At 62.6% G+C, this 24531-nt stretch overlaps 2 protein-coding genes across 3 annotated transcripts in view; both read right to left on the reverse strand.

Moving 5' to 3' along the window:
* Positions 1–1781: 1781 nt before the first annotated feature.
* On the reverse strand, positions 1782–14489 carry HNRNPUL1 (heterogeneous nuclear ribonucleoprotein U like 1). Of its 2 annotated transcripts, XM_080609541.1 has the most exons (16): positions 14207–14488; positions 13504–13638; positions 12917–13403; positions 12750–12823; positions 12453–12592; positions 12267–12366; positions 12053–12165; positions 11649–11915; positions 11424–11546; positions 11216–11344; positions 8702–8870; positions 6619–6776; positions 6454–6543; positions 5313–5624; positions 5035–5190; positions 1782–2085 (listed from the first exon to the last, which is right to left on the reverse strand). In XM_080609541.1, the coding sequence occupies exons 1-16, from the start codon at positions 14457–14459 to the stop codon at positions 1969–1971; spliced, it is 2823 nt and encodes a 940-aa protein (XP_080465667.1). In that variant the 5' UTR covers positions 14460–14488; the 3' UTR covers positions 1782–1968. The 2 variants fall into 2 exon arrangements, with proteins under 2 accessions (XP_080465667.1, XP_080465666.1); XM_080609540.1 differs by having other exon boundaries at positions 6454–6776; positions 14207–14489.
* A 1497-nt stretch (positions 14490–15986) lies between these two features.
* AXL (AXL receptor tyrosine kinase) overlaps positions 15987–24531 on the reverse strand; it is a 21048-nt gene continuing 12503 nt past the window's right edge. The window contains 18 exon segments of the mRNA XM_080609539.1: positions 15987–16177; positions 16179–16466; positions 17263–17303; positions 17305–17400; positions 18450–18560; positions 18563–18611; positions 19427–19536; positions 20291–20301; positions 20304–20403; positions 20406–20413; positions 21467–21559; positions 21663–21740; positions 21838–21933; positions 22953–23035; positions 23132–23147; positions 23150–23236; positions 23239–23259; positions 24004–24033. Of these exon segments, the coding sequence (XP_080465665.1) occupies positions 16120–16177; positions 16179–16466; positions 17263–17303; positions 17305–17400; positions 18450–18560; positions 18563–18611; positions 19427–19536; positions 20291–20301; positions 20304–20403; positions 20406–20413; positions 21467–21559; positions 21663–21740; positions 21838–21933; positions 22953–23035; positions 23132–23147; positions 23150–23236; positions 23239–23259; positions 24004–24033 (1376 nt within the window). The 3' untranslated portion in view covers positions 15987–16119.

Consider the following 24531-nt stretch of genomic DNA (forward strand, 5'->3'; position numbering starts at 1 on the left):
CCTCAGGGACCCCAGAAAGATCCATGGGGGACCCCAAAATTACCCATGGGGGGCCCCAAAGGGACCCATGGGGGCCCCCAAAGCCCCCAGGGACCCCAAAAGGACCCAGAGGGGGACCCCAAAATGACCCATGGGGACCCCAAAGCCCTCAGGGACCCCAAAAGGACCCATGGGGGACCCCAAAATGACCCATGGGGGGCCCCAAAGGGACCCATGGGGGCTCCCAAAGCCCCCAGGGACCCCAAAAGGACCCATGGGGGACCCCAAAATTACCCATGGGGGCCCCAAAGGGACCCATGGGGGCCCCCAAAGCCCCCAGGGACCCCAAAAGGACCCATGGGGGACCCCAAAATGACCCATGGGGGGCCCCAAAGGGACCCATGGGGACCCCAAAATCCCCGGGAGACCACCCAGGGAGCAGGAGGGGGCCCCAAAGTTCCCCGGAACCCAGTGAGACCCCCGCGGGGGCCCCGGGGGACACAAATTAGCGACGGACCGCGGCACCGCGGGCCGCCGCAAGGCCTCGGGGAGCGGGCGAGCGCCGAGGGGGCCCCAAATCTCCGCCACCGGACTCCCCCCCCCGGACCTTCCCCCCCCCCCAGTCCCGGTGCGGAGCCGCCCGACCCCGTTTGAGTGCGACACCGCCCGCGCCTCACCCGCCGCCGCCATCCCGCCGCCCTGCGTCACTTCCGGCGGCGGGGGAGGCGGTGCGCACTGCCCCGCACTTTGGGTTCCGCCGAGCTTTGGTTCCGCCCCCCCCCCCCAGTAGGGTCAAAGGTCACACGATGCCAAAAAAACACACCTCATTTTTACCAAATCCACCCCAAACGAGGCAGGGGCCCCGGAGGAAGCAAGGCAGGGCCAACGAACCCTCACTTTTTTTTTTCCTCCTATTTTTTTCCCATTTTCCTCATTTTTCACCCATTTTTCCCTCATTTTTTCTTATTTCCCTCATTTTTCCCTCCCGTTTCCCTATTTTCCCCTTTTTTCCCTACTTTCCTATTTTTTTCCTTCATGTTTATCTCATTTTTCCCCTATTTTCCCCTCATTTTTTTCCTACTTTCCTCGTTTTTCCCTCGTTTCCCAATTTTCCCCTCATTTATTCCTATTTCCTCATTATTCCTTCAGGTTTACCTCATTTCTCCCTATTTTCCCCTCATTTTTTCCTCTTTTCCTTCATGTTTCCCTTATTTTCCCTATTTTCCCCTCATTTTTCCCACTTGCCTCATTTTTCCCTCACGTTTCCCTCATTTTTCCCTATTTCCCTCTCATTCTTCCCTCCTTTCTTCCCTCCTTTTTTTCCTATTTTCACCAAATCCACCCCAAATCTGGCCCCCGAGGAAGCGAGGCAGGGCCAGCGACCGCTCACTTTTCAGTTTTTTTCCTCATTTTTATTGGTAGTTTTTTTTTTTTTCTCCTTCCTCACCTGAAACGCCAAGGGGAGGGCGGGCACACAGTAAAAAGTTACCGAAATATCTAAAAAAAAAACCAAAAAAAAAAAAACCAAAAAAAAAAAGGAAAAAATGGGGTGGAGGAAGCATAATCACCATCAGATGGGGACAGACGGACGGGGGGGGACAGACAGACATGGAGCTGGGGCCTCCCCCCACGACTGGGGGCTCCCAAAGGACCCCAAAACGAGCCCGAGGCCCCCGCCCCGGGGTTGAAACGGGCCCAAAATGGGGAGGAAAAACAGTCCAAAATTAGGAAAAAAAAACTCTCCAAAATGTGTTTTTTTTTTTTCTTTTTTTGTTTCGTTTTTTTTTTAAGATCCCAGTCTGTTTGAGGTTAAAAATATCGTGGGTTTTTTTTGTTTGTTTTTGTTTTTTTTTTAAACAGATGGAGAAAAACGCAACGTTCACGAGAGGGGCGGGGCGCATGCCTCTTGTTGCGGAGCTGCTGGAAACGCCGGAAAAGGCGGAAATCGCCCCAAAAAGGGACTCTCGGTGGTTGTCCGGGGTGGGGGGGTCACTGGGCGCTGGCTCCCCCCTGCGAGCTGCCGGCGTAGCTGCCGTAGTCGTAGCTGCCGTAGTAGGGGGGCCAGGGGCTCTGGTGCTGGTAGTACTGGCTCCACTGCTGGGCATACTGGGGAAAAAAAACAGGGAAAATGGTTAAAAATAAATAAACGACAAAAAAAATGAGCCGGGGGCGGGGAGGGAGAGACTGGTGAGGGAGAGGAAAAGGGGGGTTTCAGCCCCAAAATGATAGGAAAGTTTCTTTTTCTCCCCCGCCCGGGATGACCTCGGTGAGGAAACGTGGGGTTTTTGATCTCACTGGGAGAAAAAGGGGGGGATTTCAGCCCAAAATTCTGCCCCCGGTTGTGGGGAAGTAAACAGAATCTTGTCCTTTAGAGAAAGGAGGGGTTTCAGCCCAAATTCCTGCTCCTCTCCTTCTGGGAACAGTGGTTTTCACCCCAAAACCCCTAGAAAAAAGAGTTTTCACCCCAAATTCTTGTTGCCCAGCAGAGAAAACGGCACAGGAAATTTCACCCCGTCCTCCAAAAACTGGGAATTTTCCCCCAAAACAATCCCATCCCCTAGGAAACGGGGGATTTCGACCTGAGATCCCGTTAACCCGCCAGAGAAGTTGGGGGAGGGATTTTGCGCCCAAATACACCCCCCGTCCTCCAGAAAAAAAAAAAGAAACAACAAAAAAAACACCAAAACCCCAAACCAAAACATCCCAAATCAAGACAAACACCAAAACCAAAGCCAAAAAATAAAAAAAACACAAACCCCAAAGCCCCAAACCCCAGAAAAAACAAACCAAGACAAACCCCCAAACCAAAAACCCAAAACCAACCCCCCAAAAAAACAAAGACAAACCCCAAACCCAAAAAAAAGACAAACCCCCAAACCAAAAACCCCAAAACAAGGCAAACCCCAAACCCCCCAAAACGCCCAAAAACCCAAACCAGACAAATCCCCAAAACAAAATAGGAAACCAACACAAACCCCAAACCAAAAACCCCAAAACAAAACCCAAACCAAAAAAAAACCTAAACCAAGACAAACCCAAACCCCAAAAAAACCCAAACCAGACAAACCCTAAAACCAAAAAACCCCAAACCGAGACAAACCCCAAACCCCCAAACCATAAAACCCCAATACAAGACAAAACCCAACCCCCCAAAAAAAACAAACCAAGACACCAAACCCCCCAAAAAAACAAAACAGGACAAACCCCAAACCCTAAAACCAAAAAAAACCCAAACCAAGACAAACCCCAAAACCAAAGTCAAAAAAACCACAATGCAAGACAAACCCCAAACCCCCCAAAAAACCCAAACCAGACAAATCCCCAAAACAAAACACCCCAAACCAAACCCCGAAACCAAGAAACCCCAAACCAAGACAAACCCCAAAACCAAACCCCAAAAAACCCCAAACCAAGACAAACCCCAAAACCAAACCCCAAAAAACCCCAAACCAAGACAAACCCCAAAACCAAAGTCAAAAAAAACACAATGCAAGACAAACCCCAAACCCCCCAAAAAACAAGACAACCCCCAAACCCCCCCAAAAAAACCCAAACCAGACAAATCCCCAAAACACCCCGAAACCCTGAAACCATAAAACCCCAAACCAAGACAAACCCCAAAACCAAACCCCAAAAAAACCCAAACCAAGACAAACCCTAAAACCAAAGTCAAAAAAACCACAAAGCAAGACAAACCCCAAACCCTAAAAACACCCACACCAGACAAATCATCAAAACACCCCAAAACCAAACCCTGAAACCAAAAAACCCTAAACCAAGACAAACCCCAAAACCAAACCCCAACCCCCCCCAAAAAAACAAACCAAATCCCCAAAACACCCCAAAGCAAACCCCCAAAACACACAAAACCAAACCCCAACCCCCCAAAAACCCCAAAAAACCCCAACCCCCCAAAAACCCCAAAAAACCCCTACCCCCCAAAAACCCCTACCCCCCCAAAAAAAACCAAAAAACCCAACCCCCCAAAAACCCCAACCCCCCCAAAAAAACAAAAAACCCCAACCCCCCCAAGAAACCCCAACCCCCCCATGAAACCAAAAAACCCCAAAAACCCCAACCCCCCAAAAAAACCCAAAAAACCCCTACCCCCCAAAAACCCCAAAAAACCCCGACCGCCCAAAAACCCCCAAAAAACCCCGACCCCCCAAAAACCCCCAAAAACCCCCGACCCCCCAAAAACCCCAACCCCCCAAAACCCCAAAAAACCCCAACCCCCCCAAAACCCCAAAAAACCCCAACCCCCCCAAAAACCCCCAAAAACCCCAAAAACCCCAAAAAACCCCAACCCCCCAAAAACCCCAACCCCCCAAAAACCCCTACCCCCCAAAAACCCCTACCCCCCAAAAACCCCTACCCCCCCAAAAACCCCTACCCCCCCAAAAAAAAACCAAAAAACCCAACCCCCCAAAAACCCCAACCCCCCAAAAAAAACAAAAAACCCCAACCCCCCCAAGAAACCCCAACCCCCCCAAGAAACCAAAAAACCCCAACCCCCCAAAAACCCCAACCCCCCAAAAAAACCCAAAAAACCCCTACCCCCCAAAAACCCCGACCCCCAAAAACCCCCAAAAAAAACCCCGACCCCCCCAAAAACCCCCCAAAAACCCCGACCCCCCAAAAACCCCCCAAAAACCCCCCAAAAACCCTGACCCCCCTAAAACCCCCCAAAAACCCCGACCCCCCCAAAACCCCCAAAAAACCCCGACCCCCCCAAAACCCCCAAAAAACCCCGACCCCCCCAAAACCCCCAAAAAACCCCGACCCCCCCAAAAAACCCCCAACCCCCCCAAAAAAACAAAATACCCCAAACCCCAAAAAACCCCAAAAAACCCCAAACTCCCAAAAAACCCCAACCCCCCCCAAAATAAACCCCACTCCACCCCCCAGCCCCCCCTTCCCCCCCCCCCACCCCCTTCCCATGCCTTTCCCCCCCAACCCCTCCCCTTCCAACCTTTTCCCCCCCCAGCCACAAAACCCCGCATTTTCCCCCCGGAAAGCCCCAAAAAGTGGCTTTTTCGCCCCAAAACCCCGCACCTGGTGGTAGTGGCCGTAGCCCTGGCCGTAGCCCTGCCCCGTGCCGGGGGGGGGCTGGGGGTAGCTTTGGCTGTAGCCGCTGTAGCTGCCGTAGCCGTAGCCGGGGGGGTAGCTCTGCGCGTACCCCCCCTGCCCGTAGGGCTGGCTGTAACCGGGCTGCGGGGGGGGGACACAACGGGGGGGGGGGGACGGGGGGCACCTTAGGGTGCGCCCGCTCCCCGCCGGGGGGGGTCTCGGGGGTGGGGGGGTGTGGGTGCTGTGGGGGGGGGGTCGGTTACCTGCTGTCCTTGGCTGTAGGTGGCGGGGGCGTTGGCGGGGGGGGTGCCCCCGCTGCTGGTTTTGTAGCCGCCCCCCCCCCGCCGCCGCCCCCCCAACCGCCGCTGCGGCCCCCCCCGCCGCCGCCGCGGCCCCCCCGGGGGGGTTGCGAGCGGGGGCTGAAGCTGCTTTGGGGCTGGGGGCTGCGGCCGTAGGCGCCGCGGGGTGGCGGGGGGGGGGGGCGGGGGGGCGGCGGCGGCGGCGGGGGCCGGGGGGGGGGCCGTCGCGGGGGGGGTTGCTCCAGCGGTTGGGGGCGTAGGTGCCGCGGTTGAAGGCTGGAAATAAAAAAGGGGGGGGGTTGAGGTGAGGGGGGGGGGCAGGAAGGTCCCAATCCCTGATGTTTGAGCCCCAAAATCACCCCCCCGGGGATATGGGGGGGGGGGGGTTGGGGCCCCCCGGAGCAGGCTCGAGGAGCCCAAAACCCCCCCCAGGTGTTGAGCCCTTGGTCCAAGGGGGGGCCACCCAGAGCCCCCCCCCCCCCCCCCCATGGGACACGCAGGAAGGGTTTTGGGGTCTCAGCATCCTGGGGAACGCCCCGAGGGGCCGTGGGGGGGGGGGGGGGGTCCAGACCCAAGGCCCCCCCCCCCCAAACCCCCAAGCCCCCCCTGAGACCCCAAAGCCCCCCCCAAGACCCACCCCAAGACCCCTCCCAAGACCCCAAAGTCCCCCCCCAAGACCCCAACAACCCCAAGACCCTTCCCAAGACCCCAAAGCCCCCCCCCAAGACCCTTCCCAAGACCCCAAAGCCCCCCCCAAGACCCCAAAGCCCCCCCCAAGACCCTTCCCAAGACCCCAAAGCCCCCCCCCAAGACCCCAAAGCCCCCCCCGGGACACGCAGAAGAACCTCGGTGGGGGCTTCGGGACCACCCGGAGCTCAACCCCAAACCCCAAAAGTGAAGGCGAGGAAACCACCCCAAGCCCCCCCACCCCAAAAATTAACACCCCCCCCGCCACGGGACGCTCAGGAGGGATTTTGGGGGGGGGGTCTTCAAACCCCAAAACACCCCACGAGCACTCCTGAGAGGCCCGGGACCACCGAGAGGTGCCCCCCCGGGACCTAAACACACACAAAAAGGGTTTTTTTTGGGGGGGGGGTGTCCTTACCTCCACCTCCTCCGCCGCCCCCTCCTCGGAAGCCCCCCCCGCCGCCGCCCCGGCCCTGGAAGCCCCCCCGGGTGCCCCCGGCCGAGGAGGGGGGGGGGGGGCGCGGCGGCACCTCCCCGGCCCTCGAAACGAGCCTGGAAGCCGCCGCCGCGGCCCCGAAAAGCTGGGGGGGGGCGCCCGTCGAAGCGTTTCTCGGGGGGGGGGCCCCGCTTTGCGCCCCTCCTCGTTGTACTGGCGCACCAGCTCGGCCGCCTCGTCGCGCTGCAGCTCCACGAAGAGCACGGCGTCCAGGAAGTCGCCCGCCTCGGGCAGCGTGAAATTGGCTGCGGGGGGGGGGGAAATAAAATCGGGGGGGGGGCGGAAAAAAATCGGGAAGGGGATAATTCAAAATATGCCACCCCCCCCGGCAACAAGGGGTGGGGGGGGTCGCGGGTTTTTCAGCGGAAAGTTGAAGGGAAGGGAGAAACGCGGCTCGGGGAAGGGTCTCGCTGGGGGGGGGGTTCACCAAAAATTAACAGAGCGGGGACAAAATGATGGTTTTTTTTTTTTTTTCCCAAAAAAAATTAAAACGGAGCGGGGTAAGAGGAAGCCTGGGGGGGTCGCTGGGGGATTTTTCCCCAAAAAAATTAAAGTAGAAAGGGAAAATGGGGCAGCTCGGGGGCTCGCAGCGGTTTTTTCCCCCAAAAATTAAAACGGAGAGGGATAAGAGGCAGCCTGGGGGGGGTCGCTGGGGGATTTTTCCCCCCAAAAAATTAAGACAGAAAGGGAAAATGTGGCAGTTTGGGGGCTCGCAGCGGTTTTTTCCCCCAAAAATTAAAACAGAAAGGGATAAGAGGCAGCCTGGGGGCTTGCTCGGGGTTTTTCTCCCCCCACATTAAAACAGAGCGGGGACAAGCTAGGGGTTTTTTCCCCAAAAAAATCAAACAGAAAGGGGAAAAGCGTCAGTCTGGGGGCTCGCTGTTTTTTTTTCCCCCAAATTAAAACAGAGCAGGGTTGAGCTACGTCTTTTTTCCCCAAAAAATTAAAACAGAGCGGGGTTAAGAGGCAGCCGGGGGGGTCGCTGGGGGATTTTTCCCCCAAAAAAATTAAAATAGAAAGGGAAAACGTGGCAGCTCGGGGGCTCGCAGCGTTTTTTTCCCCAAAAAATTAAAACAGAGAGATAAGAGGCAGCCTGGGGGCTTGCTCGGGGCTGTTTTCCCCAAAAAAACCTAAAATAGAAAGCAGAAAAGTGGCAGCCTGGGGGCTCACATTGTTTTTTTCCCCCCAAAATTAAAACAGAGCGGGGACAAGCTAGGGGTTTTTTCCCCTAAAAATTCAAACAAAGTGGGGATAAGAGAAGTCTGGGGGCTCGCTGGGGCTTTTTCCCCCAAAAAAAATCAAACAGAAAGGGGAAAAGCGTCAGTCTGGGGGCTCGCTGATTTTTTTCCCCCAAATTAACACAGAGCAGGGTTAAGCTACGTCTTTTTTCCCCAAAAAATTAAAACGGAGCGGGGTAAGAGGCAGCCTGGGGGCTCGCTGGGTGTTTTTTTCCCCAAAAAAATAAAATAGAAAGGGGAAAAGCATCAGTCTGGGGGCTCACAGTGGTTTTTTTTCCCCAAATAATTCAAATAGAGCTTGGATAAGAGGAGTCTAGGGGCTTTGTTGGGTTTTTTTTCCCAAAAAAATTAAATTAGAAAGGGGAAAAGCGGCAGCCTGGGGGCTCGCAGTGAGTTTTTCCCCAAAAAATTAAAAGAGAAAGGGAAAAAGCGGCAGTTTGGGGGTTTGCAGTACTTTTTTTTTCCCCACAAAATTAGAAGAGAACGGGGAAAAGTGGCAGCCTGGGGGCTCATTTGGGGTTTTTCCCCAAAAAATTCAGAGTGGGGATACGAGGCGGCCTGGGGGCTCTATTTTTTTTTTTTTCCCCAAAAAACTAACACAGAAAAAGGAAAAGCGGCAGTCTGGGGGGCTCGTAGTGGGTTTTTTCCCCATAAAATTTAAACAGAAAGGGGAAAAGCGGCAGGTTGGGGGCTTGCCGTAGGTTTTTCCCCCCATAAAAATAGATGAGGGCGGGGACAAGCAGCAGCACGGGGGCTTTTCAAGGGTTTTTTCCCCAAAAAAAAAAAACAAAACAGGAAGGGGAAAAGCGGCAGTTCGGGGACTCCCGGCGTTTTTCCCCCAAAAAACTAAAACGCAGGGGTCTAAGCTGTGCTTTCGGGGTTGCCAGCGCGATTCCGACCCCCCCAAAATTACACTTTTTTGGGGGAAAAACCTTTCATCTCGAGCACGGCGTGGTCGGGCACGTCCTTGCCCTCCTCGTCCGTCCTCTTGATGGTGCGGTCGCGCAGGTCCTCGTCCGTGGGGCAGATGACGATGGCCTTGCGCTGGAAGCCCTCGAAGGGACGCATTTTTCGCCGCTGGGCCGAGCCGTAAACGTTGGTCTGGGGGTGCGGGGGGGGGAAAAAAGAGGTCATTATTTGGGATTTGGGGGGGTTGTTCGGGATTTTTTGGGATTTGGGGGGGTTATTTGGGAGTTGGGAGGGCTTTTTTGGGGACTTGGGAAGGTTATTTGGGAGTTCGGAAGGTTATTTGGGACTTGGGAGGGGGTTGTTTTGGATTTTTTGGGATTTGGGGAGGTTATTTGGGAGTTGGGGGGGAAACTGGGAAGGTTATTTGGGACTTGGGAGAGTTTTTTGGGACTTGGGAGGGGGTTGTTTGGGATTTGGGGGGGTTGTTTGGGATTTTTTGGGATTTGGGGAGGTTATTTGGGAGTTGGGGGGGGGATTGGGGACTTGGGAAGGTTATTTGGGAGTTGGGAGGGGGTTGTTTGGGATTTTTTGGGATTTGGGGAGGCTATTTGGGAGTTGGGGGGGAATTGGGAAGGTTGTTTGGGAGTTGGGGGGGTTATTTGGGATTTGGGGGGGGAACTGGGGACTTGGGAAGGTTATTTGGGACTTGGGAGGGTTTTTTGGGACTTGGGAGGGGGTTGTTTGGGATTTTTTGGGACTTGGGGAGGTTATTTGGGAGTTGGGAGGGTTTTTTGGGGGACTTGGGAAGGGGTTGTTTGGGATTTGGGGGGGAACTGGGGACTTGGGAAGGTTATTTGGGATTTGGGGGGGTTATTTGGGGACTTGGGAAGGTTACTTGGGATTTGGGGGGGTTATTTGGGGACTTGGGAAGGTTATTTGGGAGTTGGGACGGCTTTTTTGGGGACTTGGGAAGGTTATTTGGGATTTGGGGGGGGTTATTTGGGGACTTGGGAAGGTTATTTGGGAGTTGGGAGGGTTTTTTGGGGGACTTGGGAAGGGGTTGTTTGGGATTTGGGGGGGAACTGGGGACTTGGGAAGGTTATTTGGGAGTTGGGAGGGGGTTGTTTGGGATTTGGGGGGGTTATTCGGATTTGGAAGGGGTTTTGGGGAGTCAGGAGGGGGTTATTTGGGATTTAGGAGCGCTGTTTGGGAAGTGCGGGGGGTTATTTAAGAGTCAGGAGAGGTTTTTGGGGGACTTGGGGGAGTTGTTTGTGATTTGGGAGCGGTTATTTGGCATTTGGGGGCGGAATTGGGGACTTGGGAAGGTTATTTGGGAGTTGGGAGGGGGTTGTTTGGGATTTGGAAGGGGTTTTGGGAAGTCAGGAGGGGGTTATTTGGGATTTGGAAAGGTTATTTGGGACTCGGGGGGCTTATTTGGGGCTTGGGAGGGGATTATTTGGGATTTGGAAGGGTTTTTCTTGCAGACTTGAGGGGGTTATTTGGGATTTAGGAGGGCTGTTTGGGAAGCGGGGGGGTTATTTGGGAGTCAGGAGGGGTTTTTGGGGGACTTGCAGGAGTTGTTTGGGATTTGGGGGGGTTATTTGGGAGTTGGGGGGGGAATTGGGGACTTGGGAAGGTTATTTGGGAGTTGGGAGGGTTTTTTTGGGGACTTGGGAAGGGGTTGTTTGGGATTGGGGGAGGTTATTTGGGAATTAGGGGGGGAATTGGGGACTTGGGGAGGTTATTTGGGATTTGGAAGGGGTTATTTGGGACTCGGGGGGCTTATTTGGGGCTCGGGAGGGGATTATTTGGGATTTGGAAGGGTTTTTTTGCAGACTTGAGGGGGTTATTTGGGATTTAGGAGGGCTGTTTGGGAAGCGGGGGGGTTATTTGGGAGTCAGGAGGGGTTTTTGGGGGACTTGCACGAGTTGTTTGGGATTTGGGAGCGGTTATTTGGGACTTGGGAGGGTTTTTTGGGTGTCAGGAGGGTTTTTCTAGGGATTTGGGGGGGTTGTTTGGGATTAGGGAGGAGGTTATTTGGGATTAGGGAGGTTATTTGGGAATTGGGGGGGTTATTTGGGAGTCGGGGGGGGTTATGTGTGATTGTGGGGAGTTATTTGGGAGCCGGGAGGTTGTTTGGGAGTCAGAGAGATTATCTGGGACACGCGAGGGGGTTATTTAGGATTTGGGGGGGGTTATTTGGGAGCACAGCGGGAGCTTTCCCTCCCCGAACACCCACAGGGGTAGCGCCAAACCTGGGGGCTTCACCCTACGCCACTCACACCCCACAGAATTGGGAATAAAACCGCCCGTTTTAGCAACCCCCCTCATTCCACATGGCTCCTTCACCCCCCCCGCCCGCCCCGCAGCACAACTCGGGCTAGAAAAACCCCTTTTCCTCCCCAATATACCCCCAAAGCAGGGAGTCAGGGAGCTCAAGAAACGAGGAGGGAAGGGTTTGGGGCCAGCGGCGCGCCACGGGGCCACCGGGACCGTCCCCGGGGGGGTCCCACCGGGCGTTGTCCCCCCCCCAACACCTGGTCCAGGATGTAGTTGCGCTTCTTGCGGGCAGCGATCTGGATGAGGCGGTTGAGGCACTGCGTCGCCTGCTGGATCAGGACGTCCCAGCGCCCCGCGTAGTTGCGCTGCCGCCGCAACCCCATCACCTTGGGGGCGAGACGGAGCCGCTCAGCACCCGCGGCGTCGCGACGAGGGACCCGCGGCGTCGGCCCCCCCTCCCCTTACCCTCATTTTGTCCATGATGGCGTTGGTGCCCAAGATGTTGTACTTCTTGGAGGGGTTGGCGGCCGCGTGCTTGACGGCCCACGTCGTCTTGCCGGCGGCGGGCAGCCCGACCATCATCAGGATCTACCGGGGGCCAACGGGGACGCTGTCACGACTGGAAGAGCCCCCACCCCCCCAAAAAAAAACAACCGGGAGCCCCCCCGCCGGCCCCGGTAGCCCCCGCACCTCGCACTCGGCTTTGCTCTTGGGCCCCTGGGTGCCGCGGACGCGTTCGGCGACGGGGAGGTGCTGGATGAAGGTGAAGCCGGGCGGGACGGCGAAGTAGGTGGCGTCCCGTTGGCCGAAGTTGAACTCGATGGCGCAGTTCTTCACCAGGACGTGGGGGAAGAGCGCGCGGCCGCCCAGCACCTCCTTCCGCACGCGGTACGCCACCCCCAGCCACTTGCCGTTCTTCATGAAGGACATCTCCACCTCCTCCCCGCACTCAAAGTCCTGCGCCGGGGGGGAGGCAACCGCGGGTGAAGCCCCCGGAGGGGGTTTTAGGGCCGGGCGTCGCCCCCCGCCGCGGCCGGGGGCCGCAGGCGAGGTGGAGGCGGCACCGACGACGGGGCTCGGGAGGGGAAACTCACGACGAGGCAGGCGATGACGTCGTTCTCGGCGAAGGTTTCCCCGTAATTCTCGAATTTGCAGTTGGTCGATTTCTTGCCGGTGCCGCCGTAGCCGTAGGAGAAGGGCTCCTCGCCTGGTTGGGCGCAGAGCGGCCGGGTGAGCCAAAACGGGGAGCAAAACAACCAGAAAAAAAGCCTTTCCGGCCCCAAAACCGTCGCTTTCGGCAGCCCTTACCCAGCTGGGTGCTGCACGAGTCCAGCGACCACCCCACCCGCACCACGTGGGGGTCGGGCTCCGTGGCCGGGAGGTGCTTGACGGAGATTTCCTCGTTAACCTGCGAGGCGGGAGCCAAACGAGGAGGGGTTTTTTGTGTTTTTTTCGGGCCGCTTCGGCGCCGTCGCGACCCGTCGCGGCGCTCACCTTCATCTCGTAGCAGATGCGGCCCTGCCGCGCGCCGTAGGTGGCGCGGGCGCCCGACCACAGGTAGGCGAAGCCCTCGATGGTCAGCGGGTAGCCGCTGTAGCGGTCCCGGGCCACTTTGAAGTGCAGGTCGCAGTTGTCTGGGGGGGGGGGGAGGAAAACGCCGCCTCTTACACCACCGCCGCCGCCGGCGGCACGGGGAAAGCCCCGCTCCCGGCAGCCAGCGGGCGACAGAGAGGAGAAACGGCCCCGTGGGGCTCCCTGCTTATTTTTTGGGGTGCCCCCCGGTGCGCTCACAAGTGTCGACGGCCACCAGCGTGTCGTCGAAATCTTCCTCCTCGTCCTCGGCGGGCGGCTGCGGCGACCGGCCCCTGCGGCGGAGGCAGCGCTCAGCACCACCACCCCACCCCACCCCCCCCCCCCCGGGGCTTTTTTTGGGGCGCCGCTTTTCGGGGTTCGCTCACCTCTTGTCCTCGCGGTGCTCGTAGTAACCCCGACCCCGCTGCTCCTCGTAGGGCCGCTTGCGGGGCTGCTGCTGCTGCTGCGCTCGGGGCTGCGAGGCGTCGGGCGCGCTGTACCCGCCGGGGGGAGCGCTGTAGGCGGGGACGGGGGCGCCGTAACCGGCCGGCGGCGGCGGGGGGGGCGCGGCGCTGTAGGCGGGGGTGCTGTAACCGCTCGGGGGGGGCGCGCTGTAAGTCGGGGTGCTGTAGCCGGCCGGCGGCGCGTTGTAGCCCGGCGCCGGGGCGTTGTAGCCGGCCGGCGGCGCGCTGTAAGCCGGAGGAGCGCCGTAACCGGCCGGCGGCGGCGGCGGCGGCGCGCCGTAAGCGGCCGGGGGGGCGTTGTAGGTGGGCGGTGGGGGGAGGCCGTAGTTGGGAGCGGGGGCGTTGTAGCTGGGGGGCGGCACGGTGTAAGGGGGCGCGGGGTCTTCGGGCTTGGCGTCCGGCTTCATTTCTGCGGGCGACACGGCGAGCGGCGCTGGGACGGCGCTGGGAGCCCCCCCCCCTGCCGAAAAGCACCGGGGGAGGCCACCGGGAGGAAAAGGGGCCCCTACCTGGGTGCAGGACGGGGTGCTCGTGGTCCAACGGTCGCCTCTCGTAGCCGGTTTCGTTGTCCTGCTTGGCGGCGGCGTGCTCGTAGGGCTGGTAGCCCTGCGGCTCGCTCGGGTGGCCGTTGTTGTCGATGCCATCTTTTTTTGGGGGGGGAAAAAGGGGGAAATAAGTGAAACAAATCGAGCGTTGTTGGGTTTGCCCAGTGGACGGACAGGGCGCAAAGGGGGACGAGGGATTCCGCAGCTCGGTGTCCCTCAAATTCCCGAGGGCAGGCCCGGGGGCTACCAGGGGCTACAGGGGCACAGCCGGGGGCTACCAATGACAGGCCCGGGGGGCTACCGGGGATGGGCCGGGGGCTACCGGGCCACGGACAGGGGGATACCGGGGGCTACAGGGGCACAGCCGGGGGCTACCAGCGACAGGCCTGGGGGGCTACCAGGGATGGGCCGGGGGCTACTGGGCCACGGACAGGGGGCTACCGGGAGCTACCGGGGACGGGCTACGGGCTACCGGGGGCTACCGGGGAAGGCCCGGGGGCTACCGGGGACGGGCCGCGGGCTACCGGGCCACGGACGGAGGGCTACCGGGGACAGGCCGGGGGCTACCGGGCCACGGACGGGGGGCTACCGGGGACAGGCCGGGGGCTACTGGGAGCTACCGAGACAGGCCCAGGGGCTACCGGGGGGTCCCGGTCCGGGCCCTTACAGTGTCCGTCAGGGGCCTGGTCCCCGCCGGGTGCTCCGGGCCCCCTCCGGGCCTCCTCCGCCTCCAGGGCCGCCTGCAGCCGCTCTGCCAGCTCCGCTTTGAGGCCGCGGGTGTCGAGGCCGCGCCGCCCCAGCTCCTCCTTGAGCTCGTTGACCCGCAGCCGCCTCACGTCCATGGCGTCGCCGCCGCTCAGCGCCGCCGCCGCCCGGCCATGGAGGCGCCGCCGCTGGGCCCGGCTCAAAATGGCCGCCATCGCCCTCCTCCCCTCCCCGGCCCGCGCCGCCCTGTAAGGCGCGCCGCTATTGGTCCGCCGCCGGCCCGCCGCTTGTAACGCGCCGCTCCATTGGCTGCTGTGCGCCGAAGGGAGGGGCCCGCTCGCTCGCCGAGATCCCGCTCAGCGCCGCTTTGCAAAGCGGCGGCTCATTGGGCGGGAGGGGGAGTGGCGGTGTAACGCGGACGCTTATTGGACAGCTGGGGAGGTTTTCACCGCCCCCCGCCGCGCCGGGGCCGGCCCCCCGGAGGCGTGGTGGCGAGCGGGGATTGACACCACGAGGGGGCGGGCACAAGCAGCCTCTCGGCCAATAGCAGCGAGAGCGGCCCCTCGCCCTGCCTGCGTTTTTTTTGGGTGCTTTCCCCGCCTGTCAGCGCGGGGGCGGGCCCGCTGGGGCAACGCGCACTTCCCATTGGCTGGTCTCTCACGGAGGGCGGGGCGAAAGGAGCGCGCCTCTGATTGGCCGCCTGTTGCCGCCGCCCATTGGCGGAGCCGCGGGCGCTCGGGGCGGGCACGCTGCCATTGGCGAAGCCCCGGCGGCGTCTGCGCGTGTTGCTGCCCCGCGCTGCCTAGCAACGGGAGCCGCCCTCCTATTGGCTGGCGGGCTGGCAGCGCCGCGCTCCCATTGGCTGAGCCGCGGGCGGTTCGGGCCCGAAGCCCCTCAGTCCCCCCAAAGCACCCAAATCCCCCCGAATTCGCCCCAAAATCCGCGCTGTGACGTAATCACGCCCAGCCACGGCCCCTGCGTCCCTCCTTTGTCCCCAGCGCCCCCAAATCCCCGCGCGCCGTGTCCCAAAGCCCCGTAGTAACACCGTAACACCTCACGACCCCAAAAAGTCCCCAATTCGCCCCAAAATTCCCGTGCCCCCCCCCCCACGTCTCCCCCCCCCCCAAAAAACCTCGCAGCCGGTGGCAGCAGAAGGGGCTTTTATGGGGGGGGGGGAGGGGGGGAAATGCACGTGGGGACCCCCCCCAGGTCCGGCCCCGAGGGGACCCCAATTTGGGGAGGGGGCCCGGGGCCGAGTAAAGTGCAGGGGGGGGGGCTGGGGGGGGGCTTCTGGCCTTCGGGGGGGGGGCTGGGGGGGTCCCAGCCCTTTGGGGGGGCCCTGGGGGGGGGCTTCTGGCCTTTGGGGGGGCCCGGGGGGGGGGCCCAGCCCTTTGGGGGGTGCCGTGGGGGGGCTTGGGGGGGTCCCGGCCCTTTGGGTGGCCCCTGGGGGGGGCCTGGGGGGTGTCCCAGCCCTTTGGGGGGGGTCCCTGGGGGGGCTTGGGGGGTTCCCAGCCCTTTGGGGGGGGCCCTGGGGGGGCTTGGGGGGTTCCCAGCCCTTTGGGGGGGCCCTGGGGGGGCTTGGGGGGGTCCCAGCCCTTTGGAAGGGCCCCTGGGGGGGAGCTTCTGGCCTTTGGGGGGGTCCCTGGGGGGCTGGGGACCCGGTGGGGGGGTCCCTGGGGGGTCCCAGCCCTTGGGGGGGGGCCCTGGGGGCGCTTGGGGGGGTCCCGGCCCTTTGGGGGGGTCCCCTCGTACCTGGGGGGGGGGGTTCTTGGACCCAAAGGGGGGGGCCCTGGCAGTGAGGCAGCTGGGGTGGGGGGACAGTTTGGAGGGGGGGGGGGTCCCAAAATGGGGGTTCCCCCACCCCCCCGCAGCCCTTCAGGCCCCCTCCTCGGAGGCAGCGCAGGGGGCGGGGGCGTCCCCCGGGGAGGGGGGGGCCGGTTTCGGGAGGGGGGGGGCAAACCACGTAGCGCCCCGCGCCCCCCCCCGCCTCGGCCGGGGGGGTTTCGGGGGGGGCCGGGGGGTCCCCTTCTTTGCCGGGGGGCTCGGGGTCGTCGTCCCCCCCCCCCGCCGCCGCTCCCCCTTCCTCCATGTTGACGTAGAGGGGGTCGGGGGGGGCGGGGGGGGGCAGCCCCCGCAGGGCGTCCCCCAGGGCCCCCCCCAATTCCTCGAAGCTCGGCCGCTCGCGGGGGTCCGCGGCCCAGCACCGCCGCATCAGCTCGTACCTGGGGGGGGGACCCCAAATTTTAGGGGGGGGGGGGGGACACCCCAATTTGGAGGGGGGGGGGGGTCAGGGTGTTCCAGGAGTTTGGGGGTGTTGAGAGGTTTGGGGCTGGGGGGGGGCTGAGGGGGTCCTGGGGGGCTTGGGAGGGGGTTCGGGGGGCTTCAGGGGGGGGCAAGGGGGTCGGGGACCCAGTGGGGGGGGTTCTGGGGGGGGTCCCAGGGGGGTTGGGGACCTGGGGGGGGGCTTTGGGGGGGGTCCCAAGGGGCTTGGGGACCCGGTGGGGGGGTCTTGGGGGGGGGTCCAAGAAATCTGGGGGGTGATCCTGGGGGTTTTGGGGGGGGTCCTGGGGGGGGTCTTGGGGGTATCCCGGAGGTCTTGGGGGGTCCCGGAGGGATTGGGGTGTGGGGTGGGGGGGGGGTCCTACGGGGCTGGGGGGTTATGGGGGGGGGAGTCCTGGGGGGGGTCCTGGGGGTTTGGGGGGGGGGTCCTGTTTTATTTTTTGGGGGGGGGTCGCAGAGATCTTGGGGGAGGTCCCAGAGGTCTTGAGGGGGTCCTGGGGGTTTGGGGGGGGTCCTGTTTTTTTTTTTGGGGGGGGTCCCAGAGGTCTTGGGGGAGGTCCCAAAGGTCTTGGGGGGGGTCCCAGAGGTCTTGGGGGGGGGGGGTCCCAAAGGATGGGGGTGTGGGGTTTGGGATTCCCAAGGGGATCGGGGTGCGGGGGGAGGGGGATCCCATGGGGTTGGGGGGGGTCCCGGGGGGGGGAGGTCTGAGGGGGGGTCCCGGGGGGGGGGGTGACTCACAGGCGGGGGGGGCAGAGGGGGGGCGGGCGCAGGCGGTGGCCCCTGGCGCAGGAAGTCGTAGATCTCGCTGTTCTCCACGCCGGGGTACGGCGTCTGGCCCCGCGTGGCGATCTCCCACATCGTCACCCCGAACGACCACTGGGGGGGGCACGGGGGGGGCTGGGGGGGGGCGGGATCCGCCCGGGGAACCCCCCCCCATTGGCTGGGAGCTGGGATCCGCCCGAGAACCCCCCTCCCATTGGTTGGGATCCGCCTGACACCCCCCCCCTATTGGATGGGAGCTGGGATCCGCCCGGGGAACCCCCTCCCATTGGTTGGGATCCGCCTGACACCCCCCCCCTATTGGATGGGAGCTGGGATCCGCCCGGGGAACCCCCTCCCATTGGTTGGGATCTGCCCTGACACCCCCCTCCTATTGGCTGGGAGCTGGGATCCGCCCGGGGAACCCCCTCCCGTTGGTTGGGATCCACCTGACACCCCCTCCTATTGGCTGGGAGCTGGGATCCGCTCAGGAACCCCCCTCCGTTGGTTGGGATCCGCCTGACACACCCCTCCTATTGGCTGGGAGCTGGGATCCGCCCGAGAACCCCCTCCCGTTGGTTGGGATCCGCCTGACACCCTCCTATTGGCTGGGAGCCGGGATCACCCCCAAACAGCCTTTCCCATTGGCTGGGATCCGCCTGACGCCCCCCTCCATTGGCTGGGGTTGGGGATCTACAGCCAGTGCTCCCCATTGGCTGGGATCCACCCAGACATCCCCTCCCATTGCCAGGGTCCACCCAGACACCCCCCTCCTATTGGTTGGGACTGGGGATCCACCAGCCGCCCCCTCCCATTGGCTGGGAGCCGGGATCCCCCTAAAACGCCCTCTTCCTATTGGCTGGGAGCTGGGCCGCCCTCCCATTGGCCAATGGGAAGGTCCCTGGGAAGGTCCCAGGGGGTCCTGGGGGTTCCTGGGGGTCCTTGGGGGGTCCTGAGGGGTCCCAGGGGGTCCCGGGGAGTCCTGGGAGGTCCTGGGGTGGTTCTGAGGGGTCCCGGGGGTTCTCGGGGGGGGGGGTCCTAGAGAGTCCCAGGTGGTCCTGGAGGGTCCCGAGCGATCCCGGGGGCGTCCTGGAGGGGTCCTGGGGAGTTCTGGGGGGTCCCGAGGGGGTCCCAGGGGGGGTCCCGGGGGTGTCGCGTCCCCTCACCACGTCGCTCTTGGTGGTGTAGACGCGGTCGGCCAGGCTCTCGAGGGCCACCCACTTGACGGGGACGGGGGCGACGCGGCCCTGCCGGTAGTACTGCCCCCCCCCCCATCTGCTTGGGACAGCCCGAAGTCGGCCACGCACACCCGCAGCCGCTCGTCCAGCCTGGGGGCAGCGCGGGCACCGCGTCACCGTAACACCGTCACCACCATCACCGTGCCGCCAGCCCAGCCTCGGCTCCCCGTCCCCTCCCTGTCCCCAGCCTGGTCCCCAAGGTCCCCATCTCCCCATCTCCATGTCCCAATGACCCTCAGACCCGGTGTCCCCATGTCGCCATGTCCCACGTCCCCAACCCCATCTCCCCACATCCCGATGTCCCCCTGTCCCCATGTCCATGTCCCGATGTCCCTCTGACCCCGTGTCCCCAAGTCCCCCACGTCCTCGTCCCCATGTCCCAATGTCCCCATCCCCATGTCCCCATGTCCCTCAGACCCAATGTCCCCATCTCCGTGTCCCAATGGCCCTCAGACTCCCTGACCCCATGTCCCCAGGTCCTACGTCCCCGTCCCCACGTCCCAATGTCCCTCAGGCCCAGCGTCCCCGTGTCCCCATGTCCTTGTCCCCATGTCCCCATGTCCCAAGGTCCCCATGTCCCATGTCCCCATGTCCTTGTCCCCCTGTCCCTCAGACCCCGTGTCCCCCTGTCCCCATGTCCCACGTCCCCCTGTCCCTGATGTCCCCGTCTCCCTGTCCCCATATCCCCCTGTGCCCCCCACATCCCCAATGTCCCCCCGTGCCCCCCACACCCCCGATGTCCCCACCATGTCCCCGTGCTCCCCACGTCCCCAATGTCCCCCCCGTGCCCCCCACATCCCCGATGTCCCCACCATGTCCCCCATGCCCCCACACATCCCCGATGTCCCCACCATGTCCCGTGCCCCCCACGTCCCCGTGTGCCCCCCCCCGTGCCCCCCACGCACATGCAGTTCCTGGCGGCCAGGTCTCGGTGCACGAAGTTCCTGCGGCTCAGGTAGGCCATCCCCGCCGCGATGTCGGCCATGAACCCCACCAGCCTCCGCGTCGGCAGCGCCTGGGGGGGGGGGGCACCATGCTTGTCACCCCCCCCCCCCCCCGGGACCCCCCCGCACCCCATACGAGACCCCTACAACACCCCAGGTCCCCCCCCAGATACCCCGTGAGCGCCCAGAACTGCTGAGACCCTCCCAAGACCCCTCAGACCCCCCAAGAGCCCCATGATCCCATATCCCCCCCCCCAAAGACCCCCCCCATGATCCCATATACCACCCCAAAGACCCCATGATCCCATAGCCCCCCCAAAGACCCCATGATCCTATAGCCCCCCCAAAGATCCCCCACTATCCCAGAGCCCTCCCAAAGACCCCCATGACCCCATACCCCCCCCAAAGACCCCCATCATCCCATAGCCCCCCCCAAAGACCCCCATAACCCCCCTCAAAGACCCCATGATCCCATAGTCCCCCCCCAAAGACCCTCATGACCCCATAACCCCCCCCAAAGACCCCTGGAGCCCCCTGAACCCTTAAATCCCCCTCAGCGCCCTCCCCCCACGACCCCCAGCCCCCCCCCCAACACCAAACCCCATCCAACCCCCCCCCAGCCCCTCCGAATCCCCCCCACCCCTCCCGGCCCCCCCTGGCCCCCCCAGGCCCACCCCAACACCAACCCCATCCAACCCCCCCAGCCCCCTCCAATCCCCCCCAACCCCACAAGCCCCCAGGAACCCCCAAACCCCCAGCCCCCCCCGGACCCCCCCAAGCCCCCCCAACCCCCCCCGGCCCCCCCCCGGGCCCCCCCCCGCTGACCACGGGGCTGTCCCCAGGCGGGAGTAGAGCAGGAAGCTGTGCAGGTCGCCGTGCTTCATGAAGGGCAGGATGACCACGGGCGCGGGGAGCCCCTCGGCCCCCCCAGCTCTGCAGGGCAGACCCCTGCCGGGGGGGGTCAGCACCCCAAATGCAACCCCCCCCCCCCCCCCCCGGAACACCCCCCCCAGGCTCTGAGCGGCCCCAAGAACACGGCAATGGGGGCGCAGAGTCACGGGGTGGGGCGGAATGACCCCAATTGGGAGTGGAGACCCCGAAGTGGGGTGCAGACCCCAAAATAGGGTGCAGACCCCAATAGGGGTGCAGACCCCGAAGTGGGGTGCAGACCCCCAAAATAGGGTGCAGACCCCAATAGGGGTGCAGACCCCAAAGTGGGGTGCAGACCCCAAAGTGGGGTGCAGATCCTAATAGTGAGGCAGACCCCAAAACGGAGTGCAGACCCCAAAGTGGTGTGCAGACCTCAAAATGGGGTACAGACCTCAAAATGGGGTGCAGACCCCAAAATGGGGTGCAGAATCCAATAGGAAGGCAGACCCCAAAGTGGGGTGCAGATCCCCGATAGGGAGGCAGACCCCAAAGTGGTGTGCAGACCTCAAAATAGGGTACAGACCTCAAAATGGGGTGCAGACCCCCAAAGTGGTGTGCAGACCTCAAAATGGGGTGCAGACCCCAAAATGGGGTGCAGACCCTAATAGGGGTGCAGACTCCAATAGGAAGGCAGACCCCAAAGTGGGTTGCAGACCCCAAAATGGGGTGCAGATCCCAAAGTGGGGGTGCAGACCCCAAAATGGGGTGCAGACCCCTATTGGGGCACAGACCCCACTGTGGCTCGCAGACCCTAATTTGGTGCACGGGACCCTAATTTGAGGTATAGACCCCTACTGAGGTACAGGCCCTAATTTGGGGGTGCAGACCCCTATTGGGGCACAGACCCCACTGTGGCTCGCAGACCCTAATTCGGGGCTCAGGTCCTAATTTGGGGCACAGACCCCACTGTGTCTCACAGTCCCCTATTGGGGCACAAGCCCCCAGTTCGGGGCTCAGCCCCCAATTCGGGGGCTCAGACCCCAATCGGGGGCACACCCCCCCCCCGTCCACCCCAACCCCAACCCCGCCCCCAACCCCGCAGGGTTTTGGGGTCCCGGGGCCGCCCCTCACCGATCAGCTTCATGACGTTGGGGTGGTCGAACTCCTTCATGCAGACGGCCTCGCTGAGGAAGTCCTCCAGCTCTGCCCGGCTGCAGATGGCGACTGGGGGGGGGGGACGACGACGACGACACATTTTTGGGGTTGGGGGGGACCCCAAAAAGGGTTCGGGGGGGGTTCGGGGGGGGGGGGGGGGGGTCACGCTCACGCTTCATCGTCTTCACGGCCACTTTGAGGACGCAGTTGTCCTGGTTGAGCTGCCCCTCCATGACGGAGCCGAATTCCCCTGGGAGGGGGGAAGGAGGTTTTTTTTTTTTTTGGGGGGGTGGGGCATAAAATGGGGGTGTCCCCAACCCCCCCGGGGGGACGGCGGCGCCACCCACCCTCGCCCAGGGTCTTGCCCAGCGCCACGCGGTGCCGGTCCACCATGACGTCCCGCAGCTTCTCCTTCAGCTCCTCGCTGATGCCCAGGCTGTTCACTGGGGGGGGGGGACACACGGGGGGGGACACGGACACGGGGTGGGTGGCGTCGGTGTCCCCGGGGACCGCGGAGTCCCCGGAATGGGGTGGGGATGGCCCCGGGGTGGGTGGCACCGTGTGGGGAAGGGGGAGGTGGGGTATGGGACGTGGGGATGTGGGGTGTGGGGTACGGGGACATGGGGACCTGGAAATGTGGGGTATGGGGTACGGGGACATGGGGACCTTGGGGATGTGGGGTATGGGGACATGGGGACCTGGCAATGTGGGGTATGGGGTACGGGGACATGGGGACCTCAGGTATGTGGTATGGGGACATGGGGACATGACAATGTGGGGTATGGGGTATGGGGACATGGGGACATGGGGATGTGGGGTATGGGGACATGGGGACATGGGGATGTGGGGTATGGGGACATGGGGATATAGGGACATGGGGACCTCGGGCATGGGGACATGGGGATGTGGGGCATGGAGACGTGGTGGGGACATGGGGCACGAGGTCATGGGGACGTGGTGGGGGACATGGGGCACGAGGTCATGGGGATGTGGTGGGGACATGGGGCATGAAGACATGGGGACGTGGTGCAAGGGGACATGGGGACATGGGGCATGGGGACATGGGGACCTGGGAATGTGATGCTTGGGGACATGGGGGACATGGGGACCAGGTGCATGGGAACATGGGGACATGGGGCATGGGGACATGGGGACATGGGGACATGGGGACCTGGGAATGTGATGCTTGGGGACATGGGGACATGGTTCATGGGGACATGGGGCATGGGGACATGGGGATAGGGACACCAGGTGCATGGGGACATGGTGGGGACCGGGGACATGGGGACATGGGGATGTGATGCATGGGGACATGGGGACATGGGGACATGGGGATGTGGGGTATGGGGGAAATGGATGGGGACTGGGGGATATGGGGACATGGGGACAGGGGGACATGGGGATATGGGGACAGGGTGGGGGGACATGGGGACCACGTGCTTGGGGACACGGGGACACTCACGGGTGGCCTCGGTGGTGCGGCGGCTGTAGGAGCTGCGCACGCGGTACTGCACCACCGGCTCCCCGCGGGGCGCGAACGCCTCCCTGGGGGGACAGGGACAGGGGGCGGCTGCAGCGGGGTCGGGCTGGGGGGGGGGTTTGGGGGGGGGACGGCAGCGCCGGGGGGGGGCCCCGCCTCACCCGAAGCGCGTCTCTTGCGGCGCCGCCGCGCTGCCAGCGCGCCCAGCGCCAGCGCCAGGCCGGCGAGGACGGAGAGGGCCAGCACCAGCAGCCACCAGTCCCGGACAGCGCCGGCGCCGGCAGCACTGCTGGAGGGGGCAGCGGGTCGGGGGACGGCCGCCGCCCCCCCCGCGGGGTCACCCTCGTGTCACCACCCCATGCCAAATCCCAGCCCAGATCCCACCCCAAATCCCAAATCCCATCCCAGATCCCACACTAAATCCCAAATCCCATCCCAAATCCCACCCCAAATCCCAAATCCCAAATCCCATCCTAAATCCCATCCCAAATCCCACCCCAAATCCCAAATCCCAGCCAATCCATCCTAAATCCCAGCCCAAATCCTACCCAAATCCCAAATCCCATCCCAGATCCCACCCCAAATCCCAAATCCCATCCCAAATCCCAGCCTAAATCCCAAATCCCATCCCAATCCCATCCTATATCCCAGCCCAGATCCCACCCCAAATCCCAAATCCCATCCCAAATCCCATCCCAAATCCCAGCCTAAATCCTACCCCCAAATCCCAAATCCCATCCCAGATCCCACCCCAAATCCCAAATCCCATCCAATCCCATCCTAATCCCAGCCCAGATCCCACCCCAAATCCCAAATCCCATCCCAATCCCATCCCAAATTCCATCCAAATCCCACCCCAAATCCCAATCCCATCCCATCCCCACCCCAATCCCATCCTATCCCATCCCAATCCCATCCCATCCCCATCCCACCCCAATCCCATCCCCATCCCCACCCCAATCCCCATCCATCCATCCCATCCCCATTCCCATCCCCATCCCACCCCAATCCCACCCCGTTCCCGGCTCCTCACCGGGCTGTGTCTGTGACGGGGGCTCTCCAGCTGTGGGGACATCAGGGGGACATCGGTGCCGTGGGGACACCAGGGGACAAGGCGGCACTCCCCGAGGAATACATCGGGGAGACGGGGACAGGAGGGGACGGGCACGGGGACACTGGGGTGCTGGGGACACTGGGGACGCTGGGGTGATGGGGCCATTGGGGACACTGGGGTGATGGGGACATAGGGGTGACGGGGACATTGGGGTGATGGGGACACTGGGGACATTGGGGTGATGGGGACATTGGAATGATGGGGACATCGGGATGAAGGGGACATTGGGGTGCTGGGGACATTGGGTGATGGGGACATTGGGGACATTGGGGTGATGGGGACATTGGGGTGATGGGGACATCGGGATGACAGGGACATTGGGGTGATGGGGATGATGGGGACATTGGGGTGCTGGGGGACATTGGGGTGACGGGGACATTGGGGTGATGGGGACATTGGGGATATTGGGGTGACGGGGACATTGGGGTGACAGGGACACTGGGGTGC

Source organism: Anser brachyrhynchus, assembly GCF_964034855.1.
Source record: "Anser brachyrhynchus genome assembly, contig: SCAFFOLD_428, whole genome shotgun sequence".
NCBI classification, from domain to species: domain Eukaryota; kingdom Metazoa; phylum Chordata; class Aves; order Anseriformes; family Anatidae; genus Anser; species Anser brachyrhynchus.